We start from the raw sequence: 26081 nt of genomic DNA on the forward strand, positions 1-26081 counted from the left end.
ATTTTGATAGTATACATTTACCTCGAACTATGTAATTGTATAGCAGCTTAGCGCAGTAAGGTCAGTGCAGGTGAATTTTGGCATGGCACTAGAGAAAATTAGGGGTCCTTGATATGAAAAAGGTTGAGAGCCACTGCCCTAAAGGAACACATTGGTTTTTAGAGTGTGGAGAGATCGAGAGAGAGAGAGAGAGAGAGAGAAGAGAGAGAGAGAGAGAGAGAGAGAGAGAGAGAGAGAGAGACTGGGGATGGAAAGATGTTTCCAATTGAAGAATGTAAGTAATTAACCCTCTCTTCCTTTCAAAACAAAAACGCCTGTGTGTGTGTGTGTGTGTGTGTGTGTGCGTGCGTGCGTGCGTGCGTGCGTGCGTGCGTGCGTGTGTGCGTGCGTGTGTGTGTGTGTGTGTGTGAGAATGCAAATATGTGTGGGGGCGGACGCATACATAAAGACAGTAACATAAACGTACACAAGGTGGTGTCCTTATGTGAATCCATTTTCTATAGGCATTAGTGAAGTTGTTAAAGGGACTATATGTGATTTTGGAGAAAGATTGAGTCAACACGGTTCTCATTTTCCCAGGGGCCTGTACCATGAATGGACATAACAGATCCAGGATCCGCCCCCTTTGTCTGGTTTGTGTTATCAGCTGGTCAGTCAATTTAGAATTTCTCTATCCAGCTCTGAGCTCATGCACATGAAAATGCTTGTGCACAGGAGCTCGTGCCCACGAAAGAGGCGTGGTTTGTAACAACTAGCCAATCACAATGCAATATGGACAGCTCCAGACCTTACACCGCGAGACACACCTATTTCCTCATTCATTCAAAGCGCAGATCAAAGTGTATTCATTAGCATTATGAATGCGTGTGTCACCCATTGACTGTATATACAGTCACACAGCCAGTGGTTTCACCAGCTTTGAGCCGTGGCGCTTTCTGTCTTCACTCTCTAGAGCCGGGGGGAGGGGCCTAGCCAGGGGGGAGGGGCCTATAGGCTAAATCTCATTAGCACATCTCAGCTAATCCCGTGCTCACATCTCGGCCAAAACGGACGGACACACAAAGTCACTTATAGAAGCGGCTGCCCCACTTAAATATAAAGACTGTGCACAAGTCCCAAATCTCGAGTCCGAGTCGAGTCTCAAGTCACGTCTCAAGTCACACCCTCCCCCCACACACACCCTCGATGTCCCAACCACCACCACCACCACCACCACCACCACCACCACCACCACCACCACCACCACCACCACAGACTGTGACACCTCCTAATTGGGATGGATGGATTTCATTATGTAGCATGGAGAGAGAGGGGGGAGGAGGAGAGGGGGAACTTACAATGTGCTACAACAACAAACATTAGAGAGAGCAGTCCTCAGCTCCCTGTTCGCCACACACACACACACACACACACACACACACACACACACACACACACACACACACACACACACACAACCCAAGGCCTAGTGTGACGTCTTGCATGTCACAACGTGGCCTTTGGTTGCTGGGCTCTGTCTCTCACACACATTATCTCACATACACTTCGGGCCCCTAGGGGCCGATCAGTGAGCGACGCCCCCTCTCTGAAGCGCTCGCTCCCTGTCCCGTACACGACCGTCCCGCCCATGTCACCTCGCTCACGGCGCCTCCTCCACCCGCCGCAAAGTCTCGCCATTCATGCCCTCTTTACGCTGACTCAGCCCGCTAATGACACCGACAAAGCTGTGAGTGCCACCATCAAAGGAAATGTTCATGTGTCGCCATTTGGTCATGGTTAAAATGTTTATATAGATTTGTTAAAAACCAAAAAAAAAATCTGTAATAGCTGTAATATCAAAAGTAATTTTGCTCCATTGGAGTAGGCTAGGGGCGAAAGCAAATCCACGACGCCAAACCACAGGATGAAAAATGGAAAATTATAGGAAAACACCATGACAATACAATTGTCATATTTTAAAGTGTAAATTAGAAATATATGACCTCATCCATCTACTCCATTGTTACTACTTGGTGCCTATAGGTCAATATTTTCTCTGAGGGGAGTTTGTCTTGCATATCTACAGAAGATAAACAGACAGTGCCACACTAACACACTTCCTAGCACACACTCTTTGATGCGGTTTCTAGTATTTAAATCTGGAATCTGGGACTTTCTTCCATTAATAAACAGTTATTTTATTAATCTGGACCATGGAGTCAGATTGATTCCAGTACCTTTATTGTCCCCATGTGAAATGTCCCCATTTGACCTTACCCTAGCCGGGCGCTTCTCGCTCATGCACTCGCTAGCGACCAGCCAACCATAATAAGTTTCCCCATAGACCAGCTTTCCGCTCTCGCAGCTACGTCTGAAAACATTACTTACCTGAGCCAGAAACTTGAAGTGAAGACCTTATCCGATGCCTAACATCCGCTTAGCGACAGCAGTCGCCACTTGCAAACCCAGCGACGCACTGTGTTTACACTACTGCCCCCCACACTTCCGGAATGGTATTGCATTAAGGACTTTTTGATATCAAAGACATAAAAGTGGATTTTATGCAACAAGTTGCAAGCGGCGACTGCTGTCGCTATTTAGAGCAGATGTTAGGCATCGGATAAGGTCTTCACTTCAAGTTTCTGGCTCAGGTAAGTAATGTTTTCAGACGTAGCTGCAAGAGCGTAAAGCTGGTCTATCGGGAAACTAATTATGGTTGGCCGGGCGCTAGCGAGAAGCGCCCGGCTAGCGGGGTAACATTTGACCCATCCTCCACCTTATTTTTGAATGCCCCGCTGTAAAATAATTATGGGTACAAGGTCCGGTTTAACGTGACATGATTGTTGCAGCTTGCCATTTCCTCGTTATTAACGACTCGTTAAAACTCCGACGCTGGGAGGTTCTGCACTCAAGCTGCAGCAATCGCAGCTTGCACATTTCGGAAATGTGCAAGCTAAAAGGCTTGGAGGATTACACCGGAAGAAGCACCCATAGGCATCATGGCAGCTAGAGATAAGGTGGATAACGAGGTGCAGTACGTGGGCAGCCACAGTGCAGCGGCCTGGGACCAACTCCAGTTGGATTGTCAGTGCCTTGGTCAGGGTCACTGACAGGAGTATTAACCCTAACGTACATGTCTTTGACAGGAGTATTAACCCTAACATACATGTATTTTGACAGGAGTATTAACCCTAACGTACATGTCTTTGACAGGAGTATTAACCCTAACATACATGTATTTTGACAGGAGTATTAACCCTAACGTACATGTCTTTGACAGGAGTATTAACCCTAACATACATGTATTTTGACAGGAGTATTAACCCTAACGTACATGTCTTTGACAGGAGTATTAACCCTAACATACATGTCTTTGACAGGAGTATTAACCCTAACATACATGTCTTTGATGGTGGGAGGAAACTGGAGCACCCGGAGGAAACCCCACACAAACACGGGGAGAACATGCAAACTCCCGGGACTGAGGGATTCGAACCCAGGACCGTCTTGCTGTGAGGCAACAGTGCTACACTGAGCCATCGTGTGGCAGCCTCCTCAATAAGCTGTTCAATGTTCAAGTATCCCATGCAGGTACAATTTGTTAGTATGTCTTGTCCCACACTGTGCCACAGGAATACTACAATAGTGTGCATTAATAAGAGACTCTTTAAACATAACAAAAAAGTTACTTTACCTAGTAACTAATTACTTTTATTATGCATTGATGTGTAAAGTAATGGCATTACTTTTTTAAGACAAGGAACTAGTAACTGTAACTAATTTAAGATTTTCAGTAACTTGCCCAAAACTGTTCAGCAGGCTGCAGCGCTGATTGTCCTGTTAGTGGAGCGCTGCTGCCACCGTGTGGTGGATGGGAATTTGTGCTAGGATTACATTGAGTTGAGCAATCTGAACAACAATGCATACAAAGATGTAAGGTATCTCTACTTCAGTCTGACTACAACCTGATTCTGAAATTTAAATATGAATAGAACGCTGCCCTTGGAGGGGAAATTGGTGGTCTATTACTAAGGAAGGGTTACCTATCATATCAGAGGTGGACGGCGCTGACTGGACCATATCAGATTTTTAAATAAAAGCCAATATTGTATCGTTCTAACCCCACCAATAAAGACAACAGATTCCTGGTTAATCAAATGTAATGTGAACACTACAGAAAGCGCTTACCATGTTACCATTGTAGTCATACTGTGAAAACAGTAGGCTATAATGTTTTAATGATTTTAGCAATTGCGAAAGCGTCATAATAAAATGTAGGGTGAATTCAGGGTGAATGGGACAGTTTAACTATAGAGGGTATATTTTCATGCCTGATGAGTGGGGGGAAAATTGCTGAGCCCTAGCTGTGAAACTACATTATCAAAATTGCATGCCCTCATTGGTGTGACATCACATAGGTGGGCGGGGCAAGCATCAAACAGGAAGTTGACCCTGCAGGGCATGAGGTGAGGAAAATGACCAGCTTTAGCTAGTTTTCATCATAAGGTCATAAAATTCTCATAGATAACATATTGCACAAACCTGTGATGGAAACATGAACATGATGTAGCCTATGTGAAATTGTCTTGCACTACCTACACCTCACTGTGGGTGGCAGTGTGGCGCCTGAAACATACACATTTCATGTAGCCTATTGATTAAAGTTCAGCTCCATTCACCTGACTACAACAGACCATTTCTATAATAATAATAATAATAATAATAATAATAATAATAATAATAATAATAATAATAATAATAATAATAATAAAAGTCAATGTAGAATTTGCAACCATGTAAAATCGACCCACAATCTGGGAAGCCTATTTCGGCACTTATTTACGTTTCGTTTTACATGCCGAAATAGACTGTTCCCAGATTGATTTACCCATAACAAACATTGGAGAGACTGAACCTGGATAGATAGAAAGGTATCCTTTAGAAGTAGGCTAATCCTTACTTTAATCCTTTAGTTTTAGTGGACCGCCCCTTCCAGGATCTTTGGGGAAACCATGAAGGGCATGTTGTTTACAGAGTTTCTGTAGTTAATTACCGAACATAGCTCATTGTTTAACGTTTTAACGGCCAATATGGCGGCGGCGCTGCTTTGGCGCTACCGCAGCGCCTCTAGCGGCTGTTTAAAAATCATTAATAGTTGTCGACTCTTTCCATCCACGCTCTTTGGTGCAGAGGTGGTGCCTGCCTGGTGACACATCAAATAAACAAACATACGGATGGCTTCGTCGCTTTACCGCTGTTACGTTTTAAAGCTACGAAAGGTATTTGCCGCAAGGTCGAATAATGGAATTGATTTAGCATCTGTTTTTTGTTTTTTAGCTAACGTTAGTCAGCGAAGAGCTTTCTGTTTGAACCGGTTTGAACGCGTCCTAGCCTCGATACGTGAGGGTAGCATAATAATGTACTGTATAGCGTTAATATGGTATACAGGGAGAGCATGACTGAAGTTCGGCGTGCATCCATGACACCAAACAGCACGTCTTTAACTAGAATGTCAGCTCGCCTCTTATATTTCCTCATCCTCCTTCCTCCAGGACACACCGTGCTCGGCGGTCGGCAGGTGGCATCAGCGAGCAGTGTAAACCAACTCCACAAGGTAACATTATTTAATTAAAGACATGATGCTTGGTGCGGTGGATTATCTCTATGCCGAATTTACGAGAAGATCCCTGTTGTGCATTAACCTCTTAAATGGCTTAGGCTAGGTATTAAATTAAGTTTCATGAATGAATGAAACATCACATTGCATTGTTTTTTAATTGAGTTTGGCGTACTGAGCTTGTATGGAGAGAACAGGGCACATCTTGAAGCTTTTTGCAAACAGTATCTTTCTCCACAAACTAAGCTAGACCATCAACAAAGAGAGAAGTTGATAGTTTAGAGACTTACAGAGAACAAAATGTTCAAACTGCTCATTTCATGAGGTCGTTTGATAACTTGGCAGCCTAACTTTTAGTTGAAATGTTCATTGGATATATAACATTAGGTCGTATTAAAAATAGCTGTGTATAAACGCTGTGTTGTAGGATAAACATTGAGCCCTACCTTCACATAAATACACACTGGTACTGCCCTTATCTTAAGATAGATAAGAGCCATGCCTCTCAAGCTTTTTCACCTCAAGGAGCAAATAGATGACCCCTAAACTGCCACAAATTGGACCACGGACCCCCCATTTGATAAGGTTTTGACAACAGGCCGGAGACGAGGATTTAGTGGAGACGTGGATTTTCCTGGTGAGAGTGGCAGAGCTGGTGGCTCCTCTTCTCCCTGTAGTAGCGTAACCCCCGTCCCCCACGCAGCGCATGCATGTAATAACAAATTGATATCCATTCTCCTAGCTGATGGTCTCATTTGCCCATGTAGGTCATATAGAGGCACCAGTATTTCATAACCAGTTTAAAGGTTCAGTGTATGGATTTAATTTTAACGTCATACGTTATAGCCTACTTCCTGGTATGGTCGCAGTGACTACTGACTGAGCACCTAAGTCACGCTGGCTAAAGTCACGTCCTCTCCTGCATTCAACATACAACCAAGGGATTTCATCCGCCATTCATTTTCCATCTACAGTTTGTTAAAGTTTCCATCTGTGATCTTAGTTCTCTTTGGGTTTGTCTTCTGTGCACGTTGTTCAGGTTCTATGATCCACCTCAAATTACCTAAAATAGAAGAAGAGAGCCGTGAGACTTCCCAGCTCAGACGAGCCGTGTTGCAAAACGATGCCAGGCTTGTGGACAAGATGCTCTGCCAAGAAATCTACAAGAGAGTCATTGACTGCCGAGGCGGCTGGGGCATCGCGGGCACGCCTCTGCGCACCGCTGCCTCCAGAGGCCACCTCAGGTGTCTGCAGGTGCTGCTCGCCCACGGTGCCCAGGTGTGTAACAGTCACTAATGTGTTTGGTTGCAGTAATAGTTGAATCCACTTAGGTGGTGCTTCTTGTTTTTTATACAGGGTTTCTATGCAGCCCTGGAAGGTCTGGAAAAGTATTACCGTTTTGTTGGATTGCGAGCACCCTTTTATCCATTGTGTAGTCACATTCCCATCCAACTCAACAGTGTGTTGCTTTGACACAAAATGCCTCTGTCAAAACAGATAAAACCTCTATCTATCTAGCTATCTATCTATCTATAAAAGGGGCAATGTTGGCTCTGTTTGTTCTGTTTACATTTTTGTCCCACTGATGATGTCATAGTGACATAGATGTTGTGACATCATCAGTGATGTCATAAGAGCAATTGGGATGGCATCAGTGATGCAGAGTTGTGACATCATCAGTGATGTCATAAGAGCAGGTGAGCCCACACAGCGGCAGTGATGTCGTAAGAGCAAATGAGCCCGCACAGCGGGCGATGCGTATGCAAGCTGCAGGGCCAGCTCGGAGACCTGCAGGGGGGCTGAGCCTAGGAATGGAGCACGCGACGCGAGATGCCTAGTATTCTAAACCTAAAGGTCCTTACACATCAAGAGCGATGCGAATATACGGCATGATATTGCGATGTGAGTTTTGACCCACCTGTCAATCACAGCCACAGATGTGTACACGTCGGAAGCGAATTTCTGAAAAATCGACGTGGTTCGAAAAAATAAACGCCGCAATAACACTCAGCGAAACTTCGCCGTTGGTATGCACGGACTGATATAGGTTCGGTAAATATTATTGACGTGCGAATTAATCGCACGAAGAATACGCTCCCGATGTGTAAGGACCTTAACTCATAGTATTCTAAACCTAACTCATAGGCTAAAGTTGAAGTGAACATCAGTTCGCATTGTATATTGAAACACAAATATATCCTTTTTTTACATTGCTATTTAGAAACAGCTGATTGAAACTATGCAAATAGACCAATCACAGCTGATTCCTGTATCGTTAATAGACTAATCACAGCTGATTGCCGTATAGTTGGAGACATACCCAGGTGAAGGGAACCAAATGCAGAAGACTGGGTAGATTAGAAAAAGACTGTGTACTTTTTGTTATTTTTTATTTTTGCACAACTAAGCCTTTACTGCAGCAAATGTAAGCTAATACACGACCAAACAAACAGAGTTACACTGTAAGAACTGTAACTCTGTTTTATTGTGTTTTTGACTCTCCTTGTAGTATCTAGTAGGGACCCAGGGACTGCAGATGAAATTTAGCTTCCTTACTAATTCTGGGACAGTTTCTCCACTGTCCCTGTCAAATGAAACGCATGAATAAATAAAGTGGTTACAGGTGGACTGCGTGGACGTCAAGGCCCAGACGCCTCTTTTCACTGCAGTCTGCGGGAAGTACCTGGACTGCATCTTAGCGCTCCTCAGAGCCGGAGCTAACCCCAACGGCTGCTCCACCAACAACTGCTCGCCTGTCCTGACCGCTGCCAGAGAGGGTGACGTGGACATCCTGGAAGAGCTGCTGAGCCACGGCGCCGAGGTCAACTCCCGTTCCAAAGTCCTGCTCTGGACCTCAGGTAGGTGTGGCCCGGGAAAAGAGAACAAAGGGCCAGCACTCCAAAAAGTCCTTTAGGTGTTTTTAATACTTAGCTTGTACAGCAGCACAACGAACGCGTTTCAGTGGGTAGCCTTCATCAGCGTTGATGAAGGTGACGCGCTCCGCAGTGTCTCTATAGTCATTGTCATGTGACGATATTCACGGATACACAATTAATGGAAATTCACTACGATACAATGATCTGGAGTGTTTGTTATCGTGATAGACAGATAATAATAGATGATATTCTTATATTGTCTTATTGTCCCACCCTGAACCTCAGGCGCCAGCGTGTCCAGCGGGCCGCTCTACCTCTCGGCCGTGTACGGACACATGGAGTGCTTCAAGGTGCTGCTGCTCTATGGGGCAGACCCCGACTACAACTGCCCAGGTACTTATATACTGTATGATATGATCATCGGATTGCTAAATGTGACTTTGCTTACATGAACCATATTGTGATATACATTGGTATGTATCTGAACTGACGCGTGATTATCGTGATACTGATTTCAACCGTATCGCCCAGCCCCAGTATACTTTCTGCTCTCCCTTCTCCCCCTTTCCTCCCATACCGTCTCTCCCTCCCTCTCTCTCTCTAATATAAGATTATTGTTCAATCCTGTTTGATGGTGCTTAGCTAGACTTATCTAGACATATTCTCTGTAAAGCCCTCTGAGGCATGCTTGTGAATTAGGACTATACAAATAAGCTTGACTTGACTTGACACAGACGCCACGCTGCTGAGTGAAACCAAGCGACCCAAAACGGTGCTGGAGATGTGTCTGAGGCACGGCTGCGGCGTGGAGTACGTCCAGCTGCTCATAGACTTCGGTGCCAACGTCTACCTCCCAACGCTGATCATCGAGAAGTCCACCAAGCAGAACGAGGCTGTGGAGCTGCTCCTGCAGGAACGAGGTGCTGAACCCTACAGAAGAATGCATTTGCACAATGGTTTTCTTAGGGTGACCACATGACCCAGCACATGATCACATGATCCAACCCCTTAAGGCAGGACTGACATCACTGCTCCACAACTTAACCCATTGATACCTGATGCAGCATTTGTGTGTGTATCCCTTTAAGACGGCGAACCGCGTTAACGCGGTCTTAAAGGGATACGCACACAAATGAGGGATATACACGCAAATGCTGCATCAGGTATCAATGGGTTAAAGGGGAACTAGTCCCAGTTTGAAGAAATGGAGACCGGCCGCATCAGGCAAGTAGAGCTGTCTGCTGAGTGTGAAGGGGTCCATGAGCAAAAACGCAAAAAACAGAAAAAAAGATAAACAGCTTCTATACTGCTCACCTGGCGTAATCCAAGTCTCCACAAGCCCTGAGATGCCAAGTTGACTTGAAAAGACATCATTTACACACAGGTTTTAGCTGAAATAGCCGTATGTGCAGCTGGACGTGCCCAATTTCTTCCTCGAGCAACTGGCTACAGTGCAGTCTGCAGATTTCAGTGATGTATTTTTTTAGTTGGAAAAGGTTGGGAACCGCTGTGCTAGCAGGTCGATCAGTACATGGCAGACCTGATGATTCAAGTCCATCTAACGCCGAGAACACTTCTATTGGTCAGATTCTCCTGAAGCTAACGTTATTCATGCTCTGGTGTTGATTAAAATGATACGTGTGGGCGGTTGCTTTCGCAAGAAGTCTGCAAGAAGTGAAATACTGATTGAAAACTTCAGCAGTGTTTGAAGGTTCTTGATTCTTGAATGAGGTGTTTGGTTTGACCATGTTTTCTGTCTGTCCCCTCTCCCCTCCAGGAAGTCCCAAGGCCCTGACATCACAGTGCCGCCTCGCCATCCGAGGACACCTCCGAAAGATCAACAGGATCCACTGTATTGACCAACTGGAAATGCCACCGAGTCTCCTTGGCTTCTTGCAATACAAGCCACCTCCAGTCACAGTGTTATAGATGGTTTTCACAGAATTGTGTTGCTAGGGAACAGTTTGGAACCTAGCTTATTTCCTGTCAGTCATTGTACTAGCAAACACTGCAACAGGAAACTGTGTGTGTGAAACAGTCTACTCTATAGCTTGGTCAGCTTAGCCTGGGAACCTGGTGAATCTGCCAGCTAGCTCATGTTGCATTTGCTGGCGGCTGCGTCTGGCCGCCCTCCCGTTGTAGCACTTTTCCACCGGCCTAAAAACGGCCGGGCCAATCACAGCTCCTTCATTACACAGCTTTGTTTAATACTCATCTGATTGGTCAATCACATGATTCTACATGTTATTTCTGTATGGAAAAGCGCGGCTAGCAGACCGTTGCTATGAACGAACGCTGTTCTGAAGGACCAAGTCCAGTCATATCAATCCACAGAAAGAAGTCTGGCAAATGTAACGGTTGCTCGCTGTAACAGCTGATCTCATGGCGGTTGGCAAACCAGCTGATCAGTAACATTAGTCTGTTGTTTACATGTATTCTAAAGCAGTGTCAATTCCCCCGTACTTACATAGTAACTACAGTACAGGTGTAGTTCCCTGTACTTACCCTGTAAGTACAGATTTGGTACCATGTACTTGCAGGGAAAATTCACTTCTTGTACCCTGTACTTACCCTCTAAGTACAGGTGTGGTACCCCGTACCTACCCTGTAAGTACAGGTGTGGTACCCCGTACTTACCCTGTAAGTAGATTTGGTACCATGTACTCACAGGGGAAATTCACATCTTGTCCCCCGTACTTACCCTGTAAATACAGATCTTGTTACCGAATTTCTATCAGAAGTTCAGTGAGAAGTTGACAACAAAATTCATTTAATATTTGGTAGATTTTATTTCACCAGATTCCAAACAAAGCAGCCGATGTCAGAAACAAACCAAAAGGCAGACGAGGTTCAAAAAGACATTATATATATATATACCTGAAAACAAAACAGCAAGCAATATGAAACAGCATCTGTACATATTCAGATTCACATCCAGGTCAATACAAAAGAAAAGAGTGCAAACGTCTGTAATCGTTTTCACGCTGCTGCTCACCCTTACATGTGATTTAACCCTTTAAAAGGGAAGGCTAAGAATCATTTTAAATCTCTCAATGTCAAAAATACATAGCAACTGATGTCATAAAATGTCTGTAAATGGGCAGAAAAAATGTAAAACCAGTGTTTATTACAACATAAGGGGGTTACACTTTTAACTGATGATGTAATCATGACTAATACCGCAGGATGATATATTTCTGTAGAACCCAAAAGTCCCTGCACTTCCTGGTTCCTATGTGTAAAAGTCAATGGGACTTTTGTCTGTGGATTTCGGGTAAATGCATGAAATAAGGTCTGTGATTAACAAAAGTTTATGAAACAGCAAACTTTGTGTTCATAATCTTCACAAATGAGGACCACTTTTATGACTTTTGAAGCATTTTCTGAAAATTGCATTTTAAAAAGTTAGTTAAGGCTGAAACATACTTCTGCATCCGCCTCGACTTGGAGCCTTGTAGGCACCAGCTAGTCCCATATACTCAAACGACGAGGGCTCACTGGGAAGTCCCCTGCAAAATGAGTCAATCGGGCTTCTGACGCAGAAGTATGTTTTCCGCATTATGCTTCGAAAATCATAAAAGTGGAAAGGAACCGGAAGTCGCAACATCCAGATCTTCCGGACTCATTCCCGCGGACATAACTTCACATCAATTAAAAATGTTCAACTTGTTCGTTTTATTATGTAGTTATTAATGTTTTATTACATTTCAACCATTTAGATTTTATTGACAAGTTTAGGACATTTTGTTTGTTTTTTACAGTCAGTTTTACTCTTTATATTGCAACTCCTTTCCATTTGCCATCGTATTAATTTGTATGTTTTGAATTAGTATTCCTTTGAATCAAGCATTTGTATTAGATTTGTTTTATATAGCCTATATATAAAAGAACTGTGTTTGTATGAAAACTGCTCTATACATAAAGCTTATTTTTTTCCTCATTATCCGGCAGCTGTGTCATCATCAGTGCATCAGGCCTCAGCAGGCAGCACCAATGAAAAAAAAAATCTCAACTCAGTGATTTTCTGTTGAAGTGACGCAGTTTGTTTCATTGATACTTTAATTAAAAAAAAAGATTTACAGCTGACTGCTACAGATATGTAAACAGATATATACAGAAACCTGATGACAAAATAACTGATACACACCAGAGGTGTGTGTGTAGACGCATAACTGTGTATGTGTGTTTGCTGCATGTACAGTATGTGTCCGCCTGTGCATGCACCTGTATCCGTTTGTACAGTGAAGTATGTGTGTGTGCGCACATTAGGGCTGGGTATCGTGTAATAAATTACAATACCAGTACCCTTAAGGTGATGTGATATCAAACGAGTACTTCAATCTATACCTTTTTTTGCCATACTTTTGAAAATGTTGGTGACATCTCGGCACGCTGGACTGTCAACTCCGTCACACACACCGCGCTCCACTTCACCACCACACTGTATGGGGTGGAGCTGCTGTGGTAGTGGGCCAATCACACGTCACGTTAAATTGAAGAACGCTTGCGGTGATTGGCTGCCAGCAAAACCATACAAATAAGTCATTTTCTTCTAGATCGGTGTACAAAAAGGATGGAATGCAGGCATTGTTTGACTGGAGAGGTTTTGATACGGGGTTATTCCGGTCGATACTGTACCTTAGATCATTGGTTCCCAAACTAGAGTACGTGTACCCCTAGCGGTACGTGGAGGTACTACAGGGGGTGCTTGAGAGAAAGGGGAAAATGTAAAAAAAAAAAAAAAAAAAATACAATAAATGAAAAGTTAAAATAAATGTGCTCAGGAGGCACTAATTGCAACTCTTTCCCTCCATTTCTTATTTTGTAATGTTATATTCTTCAAAAGGTGGGTTATCATTCATTCATTGCATCATATGCTAGTTTTCTCTTGCCGTTTTCTAAGCAAAATAGTGTAGTTGGGTAAAGGGGGTACTTGGATTCAGAAAAGGGGGTACTGATTACTGAAACCAAAAAAAGATTAGGACTACTGCCTTAAGCCGCCGAAAGACTAAGATTTGAGCAATCTTATAAATGTATTGCAGGCCACACTGTGCGACGTTGGATATAATAAACTTGGGTAGGACAGCAAGTTTGTGTGTACTGTGTATGATGATGACACCTATTGGCTCATATCTATCGGTCAATAAAAAATGTCACTGTCAGAATTCGTCCTAGGCGATCTTTGTTCACAGACTGTGACAACGGCTGTCTTTGAACCTCTCACTGCGCAACGCAGGACCAGCATTTTGTAGCCAAGACCAAAGATATCTCCGTGTTTCTTTAACGTTTGTCATCTTTCGTCTGGGACAGAGTGTGTTAAAGGCTTTAAAAGGTATTGAAAACCCATACCCAGCCCTAGTGAGCGTGTGGGTGTGTGTGTGTGTGTGTGTGTGTGTGTGTGTGTGTGCGCGTGTGTGTGCTCAGTCCAACGCGGCGTGCAGCAGGGCGCTCGGTCCTCCGGCGGTTTTGGACCTCTTCATCTTACCGATGGCTTTCTGCAGATCACACTGCTGGATCGGACGAATCACATCCTCTGACAGACTGAGAGAGACAGACAGACAGGGAGAGAGGCAGATAAAGAGAGGTAGAGAGAGAGAGACAGAGACAGACAGAGAGACAGACAGACAGACGGACAGAGAGAGAGGCAGAGAGACAGAGACAGACAGAGAGAGGCAGAGAGACAGAGACAGAGAGAGAGGCAGAGAAAGAGAGGCGGAGAGAGAGAGAAATGCTTTTTTAATCGTGATTTTCAGAAAATGCTTCAAAAGTCCTAAAAGTGGTCCTCATTTGTGACGATTATCTTGCTGAACACAAACTTTGCTGTCTCATAAACCTTTGTTAACCACATACCTTATTTCATGCATCTAACCCAAATCCCCATACTAAAATCACATAGGAACAAGAAGTGCTCACATCCAGGTCTTCCGGACTCATTCCTGCGGTACTCGATGAATAAAAAGAAGTGTCAATCCTGATATCCTGGTGTGCGCTGGATTTATAAATGTTATTATTATAAATGTTATTATAGGTCACACTTAAAATGCAACACCATTTTAATTGATTCTAAATCGTAGTGGGTCCCTGCTCTGTTTCTCTATCAACCAAAGGGTACTTGGGCGAAAAAAGGTTGAAGAGCCCTGCTGTATGTCATCATGTGACATCATCACACTGTGGGTTCATTTTCATCAGTATCAAACAGAAACAGATCAGTATCAGTCATGGTCCTAATTAGCCAGCTAGCCATATTGACGTTAGTCTCAACGCCAGTTCTTACGCTGATACACTACGTTACTGCATGCTGCAGAATGCAGATCTCTGTCTGGGTCTGGGACACTCCTCTCACCAAACTGGGAACGAAGTCTTGGCCAGTGATTGGCGAGTGGTGGATTCACCCTTCACCAATCAGTAATGAATTTGGGAGGCCCATCCACCCTGAGACCGCCCATCTAACTGGCTCCTGCAACATATTGAGCATTTCGAACCACTCTCTCATTGGTGTTACGACCTGGCACTCATTCAATTCCAAACCCCTACACCCGCCCTCAAATGACAAGCTGTGGCTGTGAAGTGGCACAGACTCATTTAGTATGTAGTATGCAGAGTCTGGGAGAGACTAGGCAGATGTTAGCATAGAGCTAGCTAAGTCAGCTACCTGTCTGGTTAAATAGCTATGGCTATAATAACTATGGCTTGATTAGCCCTAAACCGGGGCTAATGAAGCCATAGCTATTTACTACTAGCAAGCTATAGAGCTCAACAGTCATGTGACGTTTCTTGCCCCAGAAGTGAATTCCCCGTTCATTTTCTCCATAGATATTTTGAAAAATCTGTATATAACGAGTTTTAAGGCTTGAACCAAGCCAAGCAGTCTTCCAGAGAATCGTGAGTGACCATACAACATTTCACTTTCAGCAAAAACAAAAAATAAATGCAGGGAAAAAAGATCAAAAATTTGTTTTGTTTTCTCTCTCGCTTTTATTTTTGCTGAAGGTGAAATGTTGTATGGTCACTCATGATTCTCTGGAATACTGGTTGGCTTGGTTCCAGCCTTAAAACTCATTATATAAGGATTTTTCTAAATGTCTACTCTGATTAGCCCAGATAGAGGCGCCAGTAAAAACAAGGGAAAATATACTTAAGACAAGACAATAGTCACAAACTATTTGATTTTTTTCATATATAATTTAATCACTACAGTCACATACAGAAAATACAAACCGACCTGGTATGTAGAGGGGTGTGTGTGTGTGTGTGTGTGTGTGTGTGTGTGTGTGTGTGTGTGTGTGTGTGTGTGTGTGTGTGTGTGTGTGTGAGAGCATGGAAGAGAGTGAGAGAGAATAAAGAGAGAGTATCACTCTACCCTACTGTAAAATACATACACATACATTCTTCTTCTTTTCTTTTTGCACAGCCCAACCCGACAAATTAGCATCGGGCTCAGGCTAAAACTGAGAACGCTAAGACAGACAGACAGACAGAGACAGACAGATAGAGACAGACAGACAGATAGACAGACAGACAGAGGCCGACAGACAAACAGACAGAGACAGACAGACAGATACACAGACAGAGACAGACAGACAGACAGAGAGAGACAGACAGAGCCAGCCAGCCAGCCAGATAGATAGACAGACAGACAGATAGAGACAGACAGAGACAGCCAGACAGATAGACAGACAGACAGACAGAGACAGACAGACAGATAGAGACAGACAGACAGACAGAGACAGACAGATAGAGACAGACAGACAGACAGACAGACAGACAGAGACAGCCAGACAGACAGATAGAGACAGACAGACAGATAGAGACAGATGGACAGACAGACAGACAGATAGAGACAGACGGACAGACAGACAGACAGATAGAGACAGACGGACAGACAGATAGAGACAGACAGATAGACAGATGGAGACAGACAGACAGAGACAGCCAGACAGATAGAGACAGACAGACAGAGACAGACAGACAGACTGACACAGACAGACAGACAGACAGACAGAGACAGACAGACAGATAGACAGACTGACTGACTGACAGAGACAGACAGACTGACTGACTGACAGAGACAGACAGACAGAGACAGACAGACAGGTACCTGTCATTGGTCTGTGTGTGGATGAAGTCCCGGACGCAGAGCAGCGCGGCGTCACGACACATCTCTCTGAGGTCACTTCCTGAGAAACCGTCCGTCTGCTTGGCGATGTCACCGAGGTCGACTGACTGATCCACCTGACAGACACAACCACCAATCAATCAACCAATCATCAGTAAGACAGAACCTTCCCATTAACCAATCAACCATCAATCAATCAACCAATCATCAGACCAGGGCTTTACGTTTGTAGCACACATATAAAACGTCTGTTAGCATCTCTAAAAACAACTGAAGTAGTGCTTAAACAGGTATGTGACTAGCAAAGGACATTCATGTTGCATTCAGGGCACACAAAATCCAAACTTTATTTGCCCATGATAGTAAATTGAAGGGACATAACAAACTGTATATAAAACATACACTTCAAATTAGGGGTGTGAATTGAATTGAATGAAGCGATAGAAAAGGGGGCAGTGTTGTGCATGAATGCGCCGTTCATTGAACGAGCTCATATTTTGGTCAAGTATAACGTGTTGGAAAGCTCGTTCTGCTGCACTGTTGGCTCAGAGGAAGGACATCGTTGTCCCAGACGCTGGGCGGAGCTTTTCAGGTGAAACAGACAAGTTATTTTCTTCACCAGAGTTGCACATCGCTGCGTGTGTTGGTCAGCCTGCTCTCATCTGTTACTGCTAACGTTAGTCTCCGAGTAGTCTGACTGGGGGGAGGCAGCATGGTGGACCATTTCAGTCGGTGCCGGATGGAAATCCCATTCCACTCCTTGCAAGCTCTGCATTGGCTCCGACCTGCTCTGACTGCGGCTGCGACTATAATGGATTTCCTTTCCACGCCCCCCGCGTGGAATCTGCATTGCTGCTGTACGTGTCGAATCTGCATGCCTCTGCTGCTGTACGTGTCGAATCCGGCGATCTCAAATGCCTGTGCCGCTGCCTTTGAAACAATAACAACAGCAGCGCTAGTCGCTAGCTCGTTGCTACATGCTGAAAACGATTGATGTGGATTATGCAATGAAGCAGCCTGCATGGTACGTTCGGTGGATGGCTGTAAACAGCATTTTTCCCCTCTAGTCCACAATAGAAAGTGTCCCCAGCCAGAAAAATGCAAATGCAAAAAAATGTATCGCTACTGCGCTAAATTCACTCATCACACAAGACTGATTTTTTCATAGCACGTGCAGCCCTGAAGACAGAACCTTCTAATTAACCAATCAACCATCAACCAATCATGAGTAAGACAGAGCCTTCCAATTAACCAATCAACCATCAATCAATCAAACAATCAGCAGTCAGCTGTACAGAGACACTCACGCTCTCATCCTCCAGGATCAGCCCAAGGATCTGCTCTCTCTGACGTTGACTCTGCAGGAGGAGAAAATAATAATGCTTACTCTGTGTCTGTGTGTGTGTGTGTGTGTGTGTGTGTGTGTGTGTGTGTGTGTGTGTGTGTGTGTGTGTGTGTGCACGTGTGTGTGTGTGTGCGTGTGTTAGGGGTGGGGTAGGAATTGATACAGCATAATATCGCAATATCTTATGTGGCAATATATCAAGTCCAACAGGTTGTTGTTATGTATGTATGTATGTATGTATGCATGTATGTTGTTATGTCGGCCAGTAAACCTCTGGAAAAAACACCTACCCGAGAACATGTGAGTGAAAATGTATTGATTATTGATCCAAACAAAGCATTCAGAAAACTGCTATTACAAACATACAAAAGGTTTTTCAATGGATTCTGTTACCATTGGGCATGTTAAATAACATACTAAAAGTCTACCAAAAGGAAAATTCCGGAAAGGGGCCATTTTCAAGTTAAAGTCCGAGATGGCTACCGGGAGCTGGCAGGTCACAGTGTTTCCCTCTAGGTTTTTTTTTCCAGCAGCGGGGGACAACGTTTCATGGTGCTGTACCTGGGTCGTACACCTGTAATATGCCGGCGGTCGGACAATTGCACAGATGGACTTTTCTATAGCAGTTTGTGCTTTGCACCATTTATTTCTCTATAAAAGTTTATTGTTTATTGTTTATTGTGGATCCCCATTAGTCTGCACCAAGGTGAGACTACTCTTCATTAGTCTGCACCAAGGTGAGACTACTCTTCCTGGGGTCCAAAGTGATGTTATTTAATGTCATGTTTGTTTGTAGCGTCTGTAAATTTGTGCACATTAGTCTGTCTCTCTTTTATCATTCTTTGTACTTATGCTTGTTTCGTGTTGTTTGTATTGTCTGTCCTAGACCAAGGACCACAATGGAAACAAGTCTTTGACTTTATTGTGTTTTAATCCTTGATGATGTTTTCCGAGATGCATGTCCTCTGTTCCATGTTTTCTTTGTTACAATACATCAAATAAAATCAATCAATCAATCAATCAAGGTGAGACTACTCTTCCATTAGTCTGCACCAAGGTGAGACTACTCTTCCATTAGTCTGCACCAAGGTGAGACTACTCTTCATTAGTCTGCACCAAGGTAAGACTACTCTTCCATTAGTCTGCACCAAGGTAAGACTACTCTTCATTAGTCTGCACCAAGGTGAGACTACTCTTCATTAGTCCGCACCAAGGTGAGACTACTCTTCCATTAGTCTGCACCAAGGTAAGACTACTCTTCATTAGTCTGCACCAAGGTGAGACTACTCTTCCATTAGTCTGCACCAAGGTAAGACTACTCTTCATTAGTCTGCACCAAGGTGAGACTACTCTTCATTAGTCTGCACCAAGGTGAGACTACTCTTCCATTAGTCTGCACCAAGGTGAGACTACTCTTCATTAGTCTGCACCAAGGTAAGACTACTCTTCCATTAGTCTGCACCAAGGTGAGACTACTCTTCATTAGTCTGCACCAAGGTAAGACTACTCTTCCATTAGTCTGCACCAAGGTGAGACTACTCTTCCATTAGTCTGCACCAAGGTGAGACTACTCTTCCATTAGTCTGCACCAAGGTAAGACTACTCTTCCATTAGTCTGCACCAAGGTAAGACTACTCTTCCATTAGTCTGCACCAAGGTGAGACTACTCTTCCTGGGGTCCAAAGTGATGTTATTTAATGTCATGTTTGTTTGTAGCGTCTGTAAATTTGTGCTGCTTTTCTAGGCCAGAACCCCAAAGACTAAATATGTTATTTCAGTTATACTTAACTCATTCATGGCCAGTTTAGGACTGCCAATATTTAGCACAGGCCAAAGATTTTCATAATTGTTGGTCATCTTTCAAGACCCACAGTAAATTATCTATTAGCACCAAAGTGATTTGCAATACCTCAAAATGAAGATGTACGTCTCTGGGTTCACCAGGAAAAAAAAAGTGAGCTTTTAGCATGTTCTGTACTCTACTTATAGCCATTTATATACACCCTGTTTTCACCAAAAAGGTCTCTCTGAGAAGATAAATTGCAGAAAATGGCATTTTTGTAAATCACACAATCTCAGGCAGAACTCGCTCTCAATTCTTTTATTTTGAACTGTATTGACATCAGACATGTAAATATTATTCATTATGACACAAATGACAAAAATAAATAAATATATATATATATATATACATGAAGTGCTTTTTTTACATTCAACAATACAGTTTACTCAGTGTGAGTGAGTGTGATCATAGAATACAATGCAGAGATCAGTGTAGTCTCTCTCACACTCACACACACACACACACACACACACACACACACACACACACACACACACACACACTCCTTACCGCGAGATCATCCGGGTCCTGTCGCATTGGAATCCAGTCTTCCTCGCCCTCGACAGGAAAGTGGCCGTGCTGCTTCGCTCTGTGTGAAAGCCATTTCTGTGGCGAGGCTGCTGTTTTCCTCCTGCTCACACAGTTGTGACTCCGTCTCGTCTCTTTCGGGCTGGGACACAGGAACGGGGTCGAGGGACCAGGATCGATCATGTTGGTCACGGGTTTGACTACCGCGAACGATCGATGTCCGCTGCCCTGCAGAAAGCCGATCAGCTCGTGCAGCGCGCTGAGGGGTGTTTCAATGGCGTTTCTCCTTTGCACAAGGAAGCGCGTTTCTCTGTTTTCTGTTTTTCCTCCTGCTCATTTCGAAACAACAGCTGCGGTATGTGTTTGATTGCGTGTTGTCGGCTTGTCTTTGAGGGCAGGGACCTGATAACATGTCACAGGCTGGGGAAGTGTTTGAACTATGCGCTGCACTAATAAAAACAAAAACACGTCAAACACGTCTTTGGCGTGGATGGCTATTCCTGATAACACGTCAAAGACGTCTTTGGCGGTGAATGAGTTAAGTACCATTACTCTCCATATCCATCTTAATATGCACTACCAGTAAAAACCATATTTGTATTCATTTGCGTGTGTTTTTCTCTGTGTGTGTGTGTGAGAGTGTGAGTGTGAGTGTGAGTGTGAGAGAGAGAGAGAGAGAGAGAGAGAGAGAGAGAGAGAGAGAGAGCGAGAGAGAGAGAGAGAGCGAGAGCGTACAGGCTGGTTTATGTGAAACCTGGTTGGCATTCTCCTCAGAATAGCAGTGTCCAGATCCTGAGGACGATTAGTGGCTCCCATTATGATGACCTGAGAGAGAGACAGGCACACACACGCACGCACGCACACACACACACACACACACACACACACACACACACACACACACACACACACACACACACACACACACACACACACACACACACACACACAGACACAGAGAGAGAGAGAGAGAGGAAGAAGATAAATGGCAGTAGATTAAATCGTTTGGTGTCCTGTGTGTAATAATGTATTTTTATTTGTGTGCGTGTGTGTGTGTGTGTGTGTGTGTGTGTGTGTGTGCATGTACCTGGCAGTTGTAGTCTGTGTCCAGGCCATCCCACAGACTCATGAACTGAGCCTTCATCATGGCCGTCGCCTCGTGGTCCGAACTGGAGCGACTCCTCAGGAACGAGTCTGACACACACACACACACACACACACACACACACACACACACACACACACACACACACATTATTACAATCATTTTTGGCAAACAGCTTCCACCCCACCCCACTTGAGAGGCCTCCCTAAAAGCCATTCTTTAGACTCAGAATGAAACGACACTGGGGGGAAAAACCGTTGAGAACTATCAAAACCCAGTGAGAAAAAAGAAGAGCTTTTCTGTAACCTGTATTACCACTTACTCTCTCCACTCTCATGTCACCAAACCAGTCTTTATAGAACATTGGCACATTTTAAAATTGGACCATGAACTAGGCCCGGTTTTTAAAGATCTGCCTCTCTTGATGAGAAAAGTGCCTTTTTGTGCAGCGAAGCAAGTGAGAAATTCAGCCCGCACGGAGAGCGCACGGAGCGGGTCACACTCCCATGTTCTCCGTGGATGTGCGTGCCTGCACGTGTGTGTGTGTGTGTGTGTGTGTGTGTGTGTGCTGCTCTCCACCTATCTCGTCGATGAAGATGATGGCGGGCTGCAGCTTGACGGCCAGTGTGAAGACGGCGGCGGCGAGCTTCTGTGATTCGCCGTACCACTTGTCCGTCAGCGTGGACGGCTGCAGGTTGATGAAGCGGAACCCCGCCTCCTTGGCCGTCGCCTTGGCGATCAGCGTCTTCCCGCAGCCGGGGGGGCCATACAGCAGCACACCTGTTACCATGGCGACACCGTTACTATGGCAAGTCATTGTAACATTGAATAGCTTTAAAGCCCCTTCCAGTTTATTTTGTCATTTTTCAGATATTTCATCATGTTGATGAGTTCTGTCCTGACCATGATTTAATTTGATGTGATTGCACCTGCAACGTTGTCTTTCAGTTATCTTCCTACTTCTTATCTCTGTATATTGACCTGACCGCACGCTGCATACAGACACTAAGACAAATTCCTCGTATGTAACTTGCATACTGTGGCAATAAAAGTGATTCTGATTCTGATATCGAAAACAAAACTTTCCTATAATCATGTTATGTAGGCTAAATGTAAGGTTAATGCCTGATTACACTACAACTGCAAACAACAACATGCCTTTGCTGTTACCACGGAGATAAGTGATGCACTGCACGTTATGTAACCATATAAGAGCAGCTGTAACGTTAGGATGTAACGTTATTTATACCATGGTCTGGGTGAATTCATGGTCTGGGTGAATTCGCGGAAGCAACCGGTCCTCGGCTGGCGCCTCGGACCGGTTCACGCTTCTCGCGCCGTCCCTTAAAAAGTGATAATGGACACCTCGTCGTGCATTAACCCTTACATAACCTGCGCGATTACAGGCAATCACTTGTTTTGGCAGATAGGACATGGCAGTGCACTGTGTGCAGCAGACGCTGTCTGGGTCAGATATCTACAATTGAGTGCTGGACCCTTCTTTTCAGGCTACACCTGGTCCTGGACCCTTCTTCTCAGACTACACCTGGTCCTGGACTTTTCTTCTCAGACTACACCTGGTCCTGGACCCTTCTTCTCAGACTACACCTGGTCCTGGAGCCTTCTTCTCAGGCTACACCTGGTCCTGGACCCTTCTTCTCAGGCTACACCTGGTCCTGGACCCTTCTTCTCAGACTACACCTGGTCCTGGACCCTTCTTCTCAGACTACACCTGGTCCTGGAACCTTCTTGAACTAACCAAAAAAAATATTGAAAAAAGCTACTTATTCCTTTGAAAAAGTATTGGCTGATGCAGATTGTGTTGCACAGTTGATTTCACTACTGTTGACAAAATGTGCAATATTGTAAGTCGCTTTGGATGAAAGCGTCTGCTAAATGACATCATGTAATGACAATGTAGATATCTTGAATTGAGGGGAATTAAATCTATCTTGAACTGGCATTATAACTAGTCACAATTCAGTTGCAGATCTGCAAATTAATTGTAGATATCATCCTAGGAAGAATGTCATTGTGGAAATCTGAACTGAACTTTTTGATTAGGAAGAATTGAATCCCCGCCCCCCTTCACCTTTAGGAGGCTGCAGCAGTCTGGAATTGTGGAAAAGGTGTCTCTTCTGGACCGGGAGGATGACCGTGTCTTTCAGCTCCGTGATCACTTCATCCAGACCTGCTATATCTCTCCATCTGATCTATAGAGAGAGAGAGAGAGAGAGAGAGAGAGAGAGAGAGAGAGAGAGAGAGAGAGAGAGAGAGAGAGAGAGAGAGAGAGAGAGAGAGAGAGAGAGAGAGAGAGAGAGAGAGAGAGAGAGAGAGAGAGAGAGAGAGAGAGAGAGAGAGAGAGAGAGAGTCTTTATAAGTATCAAAGTGTTTTAATAGGCAGTCCCGACAGAGTTGAGTGAGTTTTAGCCAAAGCTATGGTTAACGTGCAGTTAAATGCAGGAAGTAACACAGGAGGCGCGCGGCCCAGCACGTAACAGGATGTGAGCTGCCAGAACTGCAGGAACTGTACAACCAGCGGTGCCTCAGGAGGTCCCTGAAGATCATCAAAGACACAAACCACCCCCACAACAGCCTGTTCTCCCTGTTACCCACAGGGACGAGATACAGGGTCCCAAAAGCACGCACAAATCGCTTGAGGGACAGTTTCTTCCCGCAGGCCACGAGACTCCTTAACATACACAAATAGTGTAGTAGCTGTACTGTACTGTAGCTGCTACCATTACGTATGTCTAATGTTTAATTGTATGTTTAATTAGGTATATGCTATTTGCACCTGTGCAAACAGAATGCTAATTATGTTTAATTATGTTTAAAGTATGTCCATGCCATTTGCACCTATGTGCAGTGAATATGTCACTGTCTTTGGCTTGTCTTATTGCTTTACTGCCTTATTGCTTGTTGCTTCTCTTGTTTTCCTGCACCTATATGCCCTGTTATTTTGCACTATGTTGTAACGGAGTCTACAACACAAGAATTTCATACTTGTACTACGGAGTGACAATAAAAATCTTGAATCTTGAGGTGCAAGCAAAACAGTAAGGAGGGCCCCGTCACTAGATCACCAAATGGATTGGAAGTTGGAAACCCTCATTAATGTTCTGTTTGCACTTGTGTTGCTTCCTGCCTTTTAGACACAAAATGGGTGAATTGGGTGGGAAGTGAAAAAGGCTAATTAAGTCTTGCTGCTGCAGTTGGCCCCTTAATAAGAACACTGGAATAAAGATTGACTCTAAAGACTATAAAGGGTATATATACTACTACAGGCTATATGCAGGGATGTTGAAGTTCAATTCAATACCTTTTAAGACCTTTTTTAATACTTTTTCAAGACCTCAGCGCCACTTTCATCACATCAACGATAGGCGTGTAAATTACAAGTTTCATCACGATACAATATTATATAGATTATTTGACCAACGATACGATATTTTCCGATATCACAAAGTCTGCCACGATACGATATTGATTCAATTCAGGGGTCTGCGATCGATATGAGACGATATCATATGCTCATTTAACACCATCAACATTTAATACCTCTCACATGGCAATTAAGACTTTTTAACACGTTCACTGCCGTCGACGAGATATCTCGTCAAAAAAAAAAAAAAAATTGACGGTGGGACGTGGATCAAACCCTTTTACATCTCCTATAAAAATATGGGAGCTATTGAATGTGTTTAACCTATTTTACCGACCCACTAAGTGGCGACAGTGCTCTCCAGACGAGAGAAAGCCAATCAAAGACAGCAGCGTGAGGAAGCCATTCTCATGAAAATGGATTGGCGAAAACACTTTCGCTTTTGCGCTGGGAGCTGGCGGTGGGGGATTGCAAATTTGCATAATAGATTATGGGTGCAACACACTTTGAAACACCAGCAGAAAGCCCAGAATCGCACGCAGCTTCATTCCAGCTGAGCTCACAACCGAAAACGAACGAGCCCCATCCAGACTCGCCCAAAGAGCGGCCGCCAGCAGCCAGGCAGCACAGACAGCAGAAACTCGCTTGTGACACGCCCGCTGCAGAGCCACGGAGGGAGGAGAACACACACGGAGGGAGGAGTTTGAAGGAGAGGGGGGTGGGGGTGGTGTTATGGAGGAAATTACTGTTCAGAACTATTGTTTAGATGTCTGATGTGTTACTGATGCCAAAAATAAATGGTTAAAGTGACTGTTCTATCGAATTTCACAAAAAGGCATTTATCTCAACTTTCCTTTTCAGACGCTGAAACCATGCTGTATTCAACTGCTAATGCCTACATAACTACTAACTCTACAAACTAACTCTTTTAGACAGAGAAAGCACACATTCTATTAGTTCTTTTGAGATATTTTGTGTTCACAAATTCCTAGCAGAAAATAATCCTCAGCTCTTGAAAGATGAGCCAGAATCCTCAAAAAAAACCTTGGCAGAAGCTACCTACAGTAAAAAAAAAACTGTTGGCAGTGAATGTGTTAAGGGTCTTAATCTTCCCTAAATTGATTTATCAACTTTTAATACTTTTCAAGACCCCGCGGATACCCTGTACTAGAGAAATAAATGCATTTGAAATGTTTATTTAGGAACCAATTATTTTAAAACATTTGCTTTTTTGCTCTTTTTTGTTGTTGCTGTTAACGTGTCGGTTTGGCTGGGTTCACTAATTTG

At 44.1% G+C, this 26081-nt stretch overlaps 2 protein-coding genes across 3 annotated transcripts in view; one reads left to right on the top strand and one right to left on the bottom strand.

Moving 5' to 3' along the window:
* The first annotated feature begins 5169 nt into the window (after window positions 1-5169).
* On the top strand, window positions 5170-10434 carry LOC310774724 (ankyrin repeat and SOCS box protein 12-like). Its single transcript, XM_083634851.1, has 7 exons — window positions 5170-5258; window positions 5532-5593; window positions 6636-6874; window positions 8220-8454; window positions 8758-8865; window positions 9207-9392; window positions 10250-10434. Exons 3-7 carry the CDS (start codon window positions 6641-6643, stop codon window positions 10399-10401), a joined length of 915 nt encoding a protein of 304 aa, XP_083490977.1. The 5' UTR covers window positions 5170-5258; window positions 5532-5593; window positions 6636-6640; the 3' UTR covers window positions 10402-10434.
* A 3442-nt stretch (window positions 10435-13876) lies between these two features.
* Window positions 13877-26081, bottom strand: part of atad1b (ATPase family AAA domain containing 1b) — a 15032-nt gene continuing 2827 nt past the window's right edge. For both annotated transcript variants that reach the window (XM_083634848.1, XM_083634849.1), the window contains exons 4-10: window positions 23502-23622; window positions 21989-22189; window positions 21392-21498; window positions 21040-21129; window positions 17896-17946; window positions 16571-16704; window positions 13877-14013 (exon numbers count right to left, since the gene is read on the bottom strand). In XM_083634848.1, the coding sequence (XP_083490974.1) occupies window positions 13893-14013; window positions 16571-16704; window positions 17896-17946; window positions 21040-21129; window positions 21392-21498; window positions 21989-22189; window positions 23502-23622 (825 nt within the window). In that variant the 3' untranslated portion in view covers window positions 13877-13892. The remainder of the gene's footprint in view (window positions 14014-16570; window positions 16705-17895; window positions 17947-21039; window positions 21130-21391; window positions 21499-21988; window positions 22190-23501; window positions 23623-26081) is intronic.

This window comes from Poromitra crassiceps, assembly GCF_964638095.1.
Source record: "Poromitra crassiceps genome assembly, chromosome: 4".
Taxonomy (NCBI): domain Eukaryota; kingdom Metazoa; phylum Chordata; class Actinopteri; order Beryciformes; family Melamphaidae; genus Poromitra; species Poromitra crassiceps.

Coding starts and splice junctions, on each gene's coding strand:
- LOC310774724 (XM_083634851.1), top strand. CDS start 6,641: ATGATCCACCTCAAATTACCTAAAATAGAAGAAGAGAGCCGTGAGACT. Junction 8,455..8,757: donor AGTCCTGCTCTGGACCTCAG/GTAGGTGTGGCC, acceptor CCTGAACCTCAG/GCGCCAGCGTGTCCAGCGGG. Junction 8,866..9,206: donor CCCCGACTACAACTGCCCAG/GTACTTATATAC, acceptor GACTTGACACAG/ACGCCACGCTGCTGAGTGAA.